Source organism: Actinia tenebrosa, unplaced genomic scaffold (assembly GCF_029948245.1).
Source record: "Actinia tenebrosa isolate PJP-AT-01 unplaced genomic scaffold, QUT_ActTen_1.0 PGA_scaffold14__42_contigs__length_11649687, whole genome shotgun sequence".
NCBI lineage: Eukaryota > Metazoa > Cnidaria > Anthozoa > Actiniaria > Actiniidae > Actinia > Actinia tenebrosa.
In genome coordinates this window covers 3,331,240-3,340,271 of record NW_028292574.1, presented here as the reverse complement: position 1 = coordinate 3,340,271, position 9,032 = coordinate 3,331,240, and the positions used below count along the sequence as shown (strand labels likewise).

At 36.6% G+C, this 9,032-nt stretch overlaps 1 protein-coding gene across 1 annotated transcript; it reads left to right on the top strand.

Moving 5' to 3' along the window:
* The first annotated feature begins 184 nt into the window (after positions 1-184).
* LOC116293901 (signal peptidase complex subunit 1) lies at positions 185-3,179 on the top strand. The gene is made up of 4 exons (XM_031701397.2): positions 185-335; positions 435-494; positions 2,351-2,437; positions 2,654-3,179. Exons 1-4 carry the CDS (start codon positions 297-299, stop codon positions 2,780-2,782), a joined length of 315 nt encoding a protein of 104 aa, XP_031557257.2. The 5' UTR covers positions 185-296; the 3' UTR covers positions 2,783-3,179.
* Positions 3,180-9,032: the final 5,853 nt, after the last annotated feature.

Genomic DNA, 9,032 nt, shown 5'->3' with positions numbered 1-9,032 from the left:
AATTTTTTTATTTATATCACGTAAAGAATAGAAGAAAAAAACAAAAAGGTAAACCTAGGTGAGAAAAATCTGCATGTGTACGAGGGTTTTTTTCGGTTTAATATTCTGAGATATTCGATGTTGACCCGATAAGATATCGATCACGGGATTTGAGTCGCGCATGTTTTATAACGAGATACCTCAGCTTGTTACAGCGAAGGAATCAGTGTTAAAGTTGACGTGTGTTTTGTTGAAAGGGGGAAGATATAATTGTGTTAAAATCTATTTCAATACTTTGTTAGTTTTATTTTATAATCATGGTTTTCGACAAAATAAGAAATTTGTCAACACATATGGTAAGTCGTACGATATACATTTTCGTCAAACCAACTCAGTGTAAAGCTTTATTGTAGGGACTTCTAACCTTTGATGGAGTTGATCTTTATTCTTTCCAGGATTTTGAGGGCCAGAAACTGGCAGAGAAGCTATTCCACATCATCATCCTTTCCTTTGGCGTAAGTTCCACTTCATTAACTACGTGTTTTATATATGTATTAGCCGTTTGATTCGCTCTACAGTAATTCTGTAGGGGAGGGGGGTCAGAGAAAAAACAAAATTACAGAATTTGTATAGAAGAAAATTATGAGTTCCTGGGGGATAGGGAGGTCATTTTACAAATTTCCTCCATGGTGGGGTATGGATATTTCTGGAACTACACATTGTATAATCACGTCCAACTGAGCAACAGTGTTTATGCAACAGGAGCAGTAAGAGCTTTTAAACATGAACATGCCCAAAAATCTATAACCTGAGCAGATTACAATACAACAACTTTATTTCAAGAAGGAAATGCAATAACCTAAAGTCCTTTTTTTTAAAGTCCGTTTTTCACTAGGGTAGCACTTAATAGCTAGTGGCTAACAAACCTGTGGCCCTCATTCCATGATCGAATCGGAATTTAGAAGTTGATTTTTGCGGAGGGAGGAAAACCGGAGAACCTGGAAAACCCTCGAAGCACAGGAGAAAACCAACAAACAACTTTACTCATATACAACACCGATCCCGACAGGACTCGAACTCGGGTCGCATTGATGAGAGGCAAGCGCTCACACCGCTATATGCCACCCGTGCTTCCCGTAACCTACTGTATTACAATTTTTTAACTTTCAGCCACTCAGATTGGCAATGTGTTATGAGGCTGTACAGTGGTACTCCATCAATTTAGAGGACTCATAACCTAGAGGAAATTTCTATTAGCAGATGGGAGGGCTTTTTGACCATTTTAGAAACAAGTGATAGAGATTATCATCACCAAGGCCCCTGAGATTACGTGGGACACTTTCTTTGTTTCATACAATTCTCTGTCTGATATTAACCTGCCCTAAATTTAACTGAATTCTTAATTTTTTTCTAATACCTTTTTCTTTTGCCATATTTATGCAGAAAAGTATCCCCTGTAACAATCCCAGATGCATTTGTGCAACAACACCCTCCCCAGTCTTTTTAAATGGGCAATTTAATTGGGGGATTACAATTTATTGGTGGGGCTTTGGGACAAGTCATTTTTTAAAAATAGGGAATGGGTCACCATTTCTTTAGAAAGGGTGGTAGGACAAATTGCACCTCATGAAAAGGGGGACAGTTCAGGAAAAATCTTGGTTACTATAAGAGACCTGCAGGGCTCAAAATAGAAAACATTATAAAATAACTGTTTTGAATGTCGTGTTCTGATTGGTTTAGAGCGCGTGCTTAATGAGAGCACATTGCACGCGCGCGCACTTTCCGTTGCATCATCCTTATCTATTATTGTAATTTGTATTTTATAAAAGAAATAAAAAACTTGCTTGCTGTGCTGTGTGGAGTCATACATGTAAAGCACTTGGGGATTGGCAAAACACTCGAGAAGTGTCCAGAAGCACTCCGCTATGCATTGTGCTTCTCCTAACACTTCTCTTGTGTTCTGCCAACCCCTGCATGCTTTATGACAGCACACAACACGCGTGTGCGTTTTCTATTTCTTCAATTTTAGCCTGCCATAGTAGATAAAGAAGCATGGTACATGTAAAAGAAGGTCATCCCAGTAAACTTTGCATACCATTTCAATATTCATTTGGCAGTGCATTGTTATTTTCTCCTACCAAACCTGACATATGTCCTGTCATTTGGCCATTGGCAGGCAGCTATTTCAAGCCCTGACATGTCATTATTTAGATTGGGGGAGAGGGTGGTGTAACGCGGTGGGCATGCTGTGCTTGGTTCTATGGTATATAGTAGCACAGCCAATCAAAATGCAGAATTTGTCCTCTTACTTTAGCTTACTTACTGTATTTAGTTTAGTTTATTTACAGGAATGATTCTATTAATATTACAGATAGTTGGCTTTGTCTGGGGTTATTGTATCCAACAGTTTGGAGCTACTGTTATTTTTCTGTTTGCTGGATTCTTTGTTAGTTGTCTGGTAAGTAACTTGTTCAACTAACTGAAAATTTATATGCAGATGTACACAGACTGTCTGTTAATTTCAAAATCAAGGTTACACACACACAAAACTGGCAGATTTTGAGTAAAAAAGATTACCAAAGAGAGGGATAAATCACCTACATAGTCTTTTCCTTCCTGTTAACAAGTGTAATTTTGAAATCTGTATTTTACGCTTTTAAATTGTTTCTCTTAGGTTGTTCTTCCACCATGGCCCTGTTTTCGAAGAAATCCTCTGGTATGGCAGAAACCAAGGCCAACCAAACAGCCAACAGATAGTAAGAAAGATGAAAAATCAGGGAAGAAAAAACAAAAAGCTAACTAGAAATATCACTGTTCATGTGTACATGTAGACATTATTTATATCCCAGTTCTGAAGATTACGAAATGTACTTCTCATAGATAGAGTATAATAAAGTTTATTGTCTTTACTCAATAATTATTTTGGACTGATTTACATGGCGTAAATCACTCCATGTGAGAACTGATGATGAGGACGTCAAAAGACATTAAACTAGTATCAGTTTTTTGAAAAGGCAGAACTGCTTATTCTTCTGCTATAAATTTTTATTAAGTTTAGAGAAAATGAAAAATCTCCTAGAAAGGCATAAAGAAAAATTTGAAATTTTATTTCAAACTTGAGAAACTTTAAAACATTTCTTTAGTCTATGAATGTTTGGTATAAAGGTACATATATGTAGTTAATAAAACGTCTGCATTAATTTCGTGGTGCAAAATATTCATATCTGTTAATGATCATATCCACTGTATTGAGTATTCGAAATTTTAAAATTCAGTGGTGGTCGAGCCTACAGTCATTCTCCTAGAAACCTTCTGCTCTATAAGATCAGTCTAATGAGGTGCATTTTGGCCAATCAAAACTCTTAACTGATCCACTATAAAATTTATTTATGCTCAACTGCAAAGTTTATCATTTCTACCATTATAGTTATAGTGTATGCTACAACTGAACAGTTTGGCAAAGTGTTCCAGGGGTCACGCCACTTGTAGGGTTTTCATTAGGGGTTGTGCATTGGAGAATGCTCTGGTAATTGAGCAAAATTCTCTGGCTTCAACTACGGTACCATTAAAGACTTTGGTAATTTTTTTAAATGTTCACCTCGCCCCTTGACTCTCCAGCATTTCATCATCTTCCATTATCTCAAAGTGTAACGAAAACCCTGACTTGCATGACAAAATTAATATAACCAATTTTGACTATGAAAGCATAACTTCAGAGTAACAGGGTGCTTACCATTATTTATCTCATAGATACTGAGATTTACACACGGAAATCTACTTTAGTAAATTCTCGTTCGTGTGCTGAATTTAGCCAATGAGAAAGGCGAACGATGTTTTTCCTAGTGAAAAAAGACCGTTCACATTTCTGATTGGACGAACGATGTATTTTCACTAGTGAAAAATTATCGTTCGTCCGATCAGAAACAAGATCGACGAAGCCTCACTGTGTCAACAAACTGGCGCCTTTGCAACTTGAGCGAAAATGGCTGCAGAAAGCTCCAGATTTGTGTCACTCGACAATTCAGTAGAGTCGAACAAGAAAATACAAATACTGTGAAAAAGACGACAAGAGATGTTTCCTTGTTAACCAAGTTTCTTCAAACTAAAGGTGAAACTCGCAGCGAGATAGCCGACATTCCTCCTGCCGAGCTGAATGAACTCAGTGAGTTTTTCGTGTGTGTACGAACCAAAGAAGGCCAAGAGTACGAACCGTCGTCGCTACGGGGGATGTTGTCTAGTTTTGAAAGACATCTTAAATCAAAGTCCTATCCAAACAGCATTATCAATGATCTTGTGTTTGAAAAAACGCGAAAAACACTATCCTCCAAGCAGAAACAGCTAAAGAAACTAGGGAAGGGAAACAAACCTAACGCTTTCGTCGCCATTACAGATGACGAAATTAAGATATTATACGACAAAGGACACCACTTACTCCGCTTTACGAAAACCCTCCAAAGCAGCGGAAAAGAATAAGAATTCAAAGTGATTCTGATGATTAGTAATTTCTATCACTAACGTAGCCACAGTATGCATTTTTTTATTCTAATTGTCAGTTAACTTAAGGTGACTGCCTACTTTTGGAAATTGATTTAAGCTTTTTTTAAAACTTCGATTTTCCGAATTGAAATTTAATGCTGATTCCAAATCTGGAAAGAAAAATAGGGTGTCCCGAGCTCGTTTTCGAGATAATCAGCATTTAATGGAAGCCTACGCACGAGCTTTTCGAGTAAAAATTGCGCCACCGGAAGTGATTAGAAAAAAATTAAGATGAACAAGATAATAGTTATTTGCAGACTATATGATTGCATGAATGAAGGCTAGTCAATCATTCTACAATAATACATGGATATTTTTGACAAAAAGACAGAGAGATACAATGATTTGTCATATTTTGTAGTTTCGGTGCTCTTAAAAAATCTCATAAAGTCGAACAAAAATCCCTACAAAAATCTATTTTTTCACGTGTTCCTGATTTAAACTTTTCCTAAAATGTTGATATAACCTAGATTTTTAGGAGTTTTTTCGAATGAGCTATCAAAAAATATAGAGTCCCGTGCAAAATTTGAGGGTTTTGCCCTGTTGAAGCTCAAAACGCGTATGGTTCTTCAATAAAATCTTGTAGATTTTTCAGCGGTTTTTGAGCGCGCGCTCATTGTGGGCTCAATTCGAACGTTCAAAAGTAGGCAGCCACCTTAAATATTTCAAGATTTTTATATTTGATTCTGTAAACATGCATGCTGTTTTTGTGTCTTAAAAAATGACCAGATTTATTTCAATTGTCAAACTTTCTGACTTGAATTTGTAAACTATATGTAATATAGAAAAAAATTAAATTCAGTTTATTTATTAAAACCCTTTTTTTAGTGCAGTAGTGTCCAAGTTTTTGATTGTTCGTTTTTTAGTCAATAAGCTTATCAGTCAATATGGTCGCCTGGCCTGTAGACCAACAACTATACTAGTTTTATTGTTAGAAGTTTTGATCGTTGAAATCTCAGTATCTAATGAAATAAATAAATTACAGAATGGAAAATGCTTGTACGTTTTTTATGCACTCGTTAATGCGTATCAGAAAACTAACTCGTTCGCTACGCTCACTCGTTGGTTTTCTGTTACTTCTCAACTCGTGCATAAAAACGGTACGCGCGCATTTTCCATTAAGTAATCTCTATTTAACCGGAAAAATGCCATTTCAATAGCGTTTTTCACGATTACGTAAAATAGATATTGCAAAGCCTTGTGGGATCGATTTGCAGACAAATTTTGTGAACAAAGGCTTTGGATACAAGGAAATATCAATATTAGTACTAAAACTATAGTTTTTCCATGGATTGGAAAACAAGACAACAAAACATTGCTGCAACATATTAGCATTTATAAAATAAATCAAATAGTACGTACGCTGTGATTGGTTGATAGCCGTATTTGCATGAGGGTATGTAAACACAGTTGTGACGTCATACATTTCGTGTTTTCCCGGTACAAGTTAAAAAATTTACAGTTTTTTTCGAGGTAAAAAACGCCCCCAAAAATGTATTTTGAAGACGAAGTTCCAAATTTTGACATCTGTCAGGGCCACAGGCATAACCCTATGGTGTCATGCAGGTGTTTCTGATTGTAATATCGATCATGACAATCTCTTGTTGGTCACCGTAACGAGAATTCCCTCAGGAGCTACAACACACGTCCTTCGTCAGGACAGCCTCGGTTGTTCAGCGAAGTGCTTTCTTATGATTTAAATGCACTGTCCGATAAGGAATACAAGTATTTCAAGGAAACAGTCAGCAGCTTCAAACTCTTTCCAGCGATAGCTCTTCAACTCCACAAAATATTTTCTCGAGGCAAGACGAAACAATCGACTTCGCTGCCGTGTTTTCTGGCTGTCAAATTGAGCAAAACCACGTTTCTTTCAACTGAGAATTCCAGTCACAGTGACACTCAGTAATCTACTTTTGATCACTTTCGTAAAGATAATCAATTCTGAAATCTTTTATTAATATTTCTATTCAATCTTTGGACATTTCTTTGTATTTGTTTTAAAGTTTTAGAATGATAAATATTTAAAATAGCTATAGCGATTCTTTCTCGCTTCACATTTGCCTCCTTGGCGTTTATTACACGAAATTTGATTGGCTAACGATCGAAGTTCGTGATGTATGGAGAATTTGTATTTTGATATGAAAATCAAATTCAAATAAAGATTTATTTTCTTGCAAGTGGTAGTGTTTTCCCTTAGTATTTATTTTATAAAAGCAATAGAAAACATTTTTCTCTGTGTTTACATAGCCTGATAGCAACACGAGGGGAGGTTGGGAGAATTCTCGACAGTTATGCAAACCCTCGACTACGTCTCGGGTTTGCATAACTGTCTCGAATTCTCCCAACGTCCCCTCGTGTTGCTATCAGGCTATGTAGACACGGAAAAAGTTTTCTATTGCTTAAATGTGCGCTGGGCTTGACTTGTCCGCATTGCAGTCCCATGATGCATAATTGTGACGTCATCCGTGGAAAACGCTATCAATCGATGGTTCACTTTTCCCGCTCTTTTCCATTGTTTGGTGGACACGTTTTATTAGTCGGAAGTCAAAACTTTCCACTTACTTATATTGCCAATAGCAAACAAATATCCAACTGGATGAATTGGTTTAATGTTAAGCATCCCTGAATCAGATGTTTGATTATGGTGATATTGTTCGGGGAGATAAAGATAATATCACGCTTATGGAATCTCTTCAAACCCTGCACAACAAAGCGGCCAAGATCATCCTGGATCGTCCTCCATACTCCTCAGCGTCTGATGCTCGGAAAGAACTTAATTGGATGGAACTCAGTAAGCGCCGATACTACCATCGATGTTTACATATATTCAAATGTAAATACAGATTATTATCATCAAATCTAAAGCTGAATAAGCTCAATGAGCATGGCTACAAAACGAGGCATGGAAGCGAGTTTCGCTTACCACGACCCAAAACTAACTGGGGAAAACAAACAATGCAGTTTCAAGCCATGAAAGAATGGAACAATCCGAGTGACACTCTTAAACAGTGTTATAATATTGACCATTTTAAATCGAATTTCTTTTAAACCTTTAAACCTAAATAATCTGAACTTTTCATCTTTTACAATTTTACATAGTAGTAATAATGATGTTGGCTTTTCAGTAACGAGCTGGTTTCAATATTCACCCTCCAAATTCTAAATTCTCTTTTTGCATATTATTGTAAAAATATCTTACTTATCAGGACCTTCTTGAAAATCACATTTATAAGTGAAGAAGCTTCCTGTTAAAATATGAATGTAAATAAATAATGTAATTTTGCTGGAACTACCTTTTTCTTACTAATTTTCCTCGAGTAGTACTTTCGCGAATTTCGCGATGTAAAAAAATTTTTTTTGCAATCGCGAAGATTCGGCTCCCACAGTTTCGTATAAGGCCCCGTTTACACGAAGCCGGATATTTTTGTAAACGCGTATTTTTTTATCCATTTAGGCCTACCGTTTACACGGAGACAGTCTTTAGCCGGCTATCATTTTCAAAAATGCTTTTCAAATCGGATATTTTTGAAAACGCTGCCTATGCGTTTCCGTGTAAACACTCGAAGCCGGATATTTTCGTAAACGCTGACGTCACTAAACAAAGGAGATCGCAGACTCAAGAGCTATGCGCATGCTCATTTAGCTCCTATGAGCGTTTTCGAATCGATGGAGCGTTTTCGTATAAACGGTCGAAAACGATGCGAAAACGATGAGCGTTTACACAAAGCCGCATGTAAACGCACATTTTTTTACCCGGATAAAAAAACCCGGCTTCGTGTAAACGGGACCAGAGTATACACTAATTACATTAGTAGTAGTAATAATGATGATGGTGATGGTGATGATGGTGATGATGGTGATGATGATGATGGTGATGATGATGATGATGATGGTGGTGGTGATGGTGGTGATGATCATGATGATAATAATTAGTAAGAATAAGGCAATTTACTTCTTTGCAGCAATAAGAGGAAGATTTCCAGTTATCATATCTGATTCTGAATCAGTTGTCACTCCAGAGAAACACTATGCAACATGTTGTTCATTTGCAATAACAAACAGAAAAATGCGTTTAAAATATTGTCTGGAATGGGCCTTACCATTGTTTTAGAAATTAGGTACATAGAGAATATCACATGTTAAGAGCTTGATATCGTTTTTATTCACTCGTTTTCCATGTGATATCGCGAACGAGCGAGTCTGCGAGCGTCAAAATGTGCAGTTTCCAGTTTACCATGAAGTGATATCGAATCACTTCACTGATATGGTTTTTATTTACGGCTTTATCACACTGATATCGACCCTTAAAGTGGAATAAATCTATAAATGCTATGGGTGAAAATATTTGTATTCTAAATTTATAGTCCTTTGAATGAAAGCAATTAGGCACTCGTTTTAAATAAACAGGGTTCAATTTTCATCATCGATTTGTAAATCCTGTAACATTGCTATACTCCAGCATGTGACATTCAACTCTCCATTAAGTTTTTATCTGCATGTTTTCCCATTTTCTAGCT

Coding starts and splice junctions, on each gene's coding strand:
- LOC116293901 (XM_031701397.2), top strand. CDS start 297: ATGGTTTTCGACAAAATAAGAAATTTGTCAACACATATG. Junction 495..2,350: donor TCATCATCCTTTCCTTTGGC/GTAAGTTCCACT, acceptor TTAATATTACAG/ATAGTTGGCTTTGTCTGGGG. Junction 2,438..2,653: donor GATTCTTTGTTAGTTGTCTG/GTAAGTAACTTG, acceptor TGTTTCTCTTAG/GTTGTTCTTCCACCATGGCC.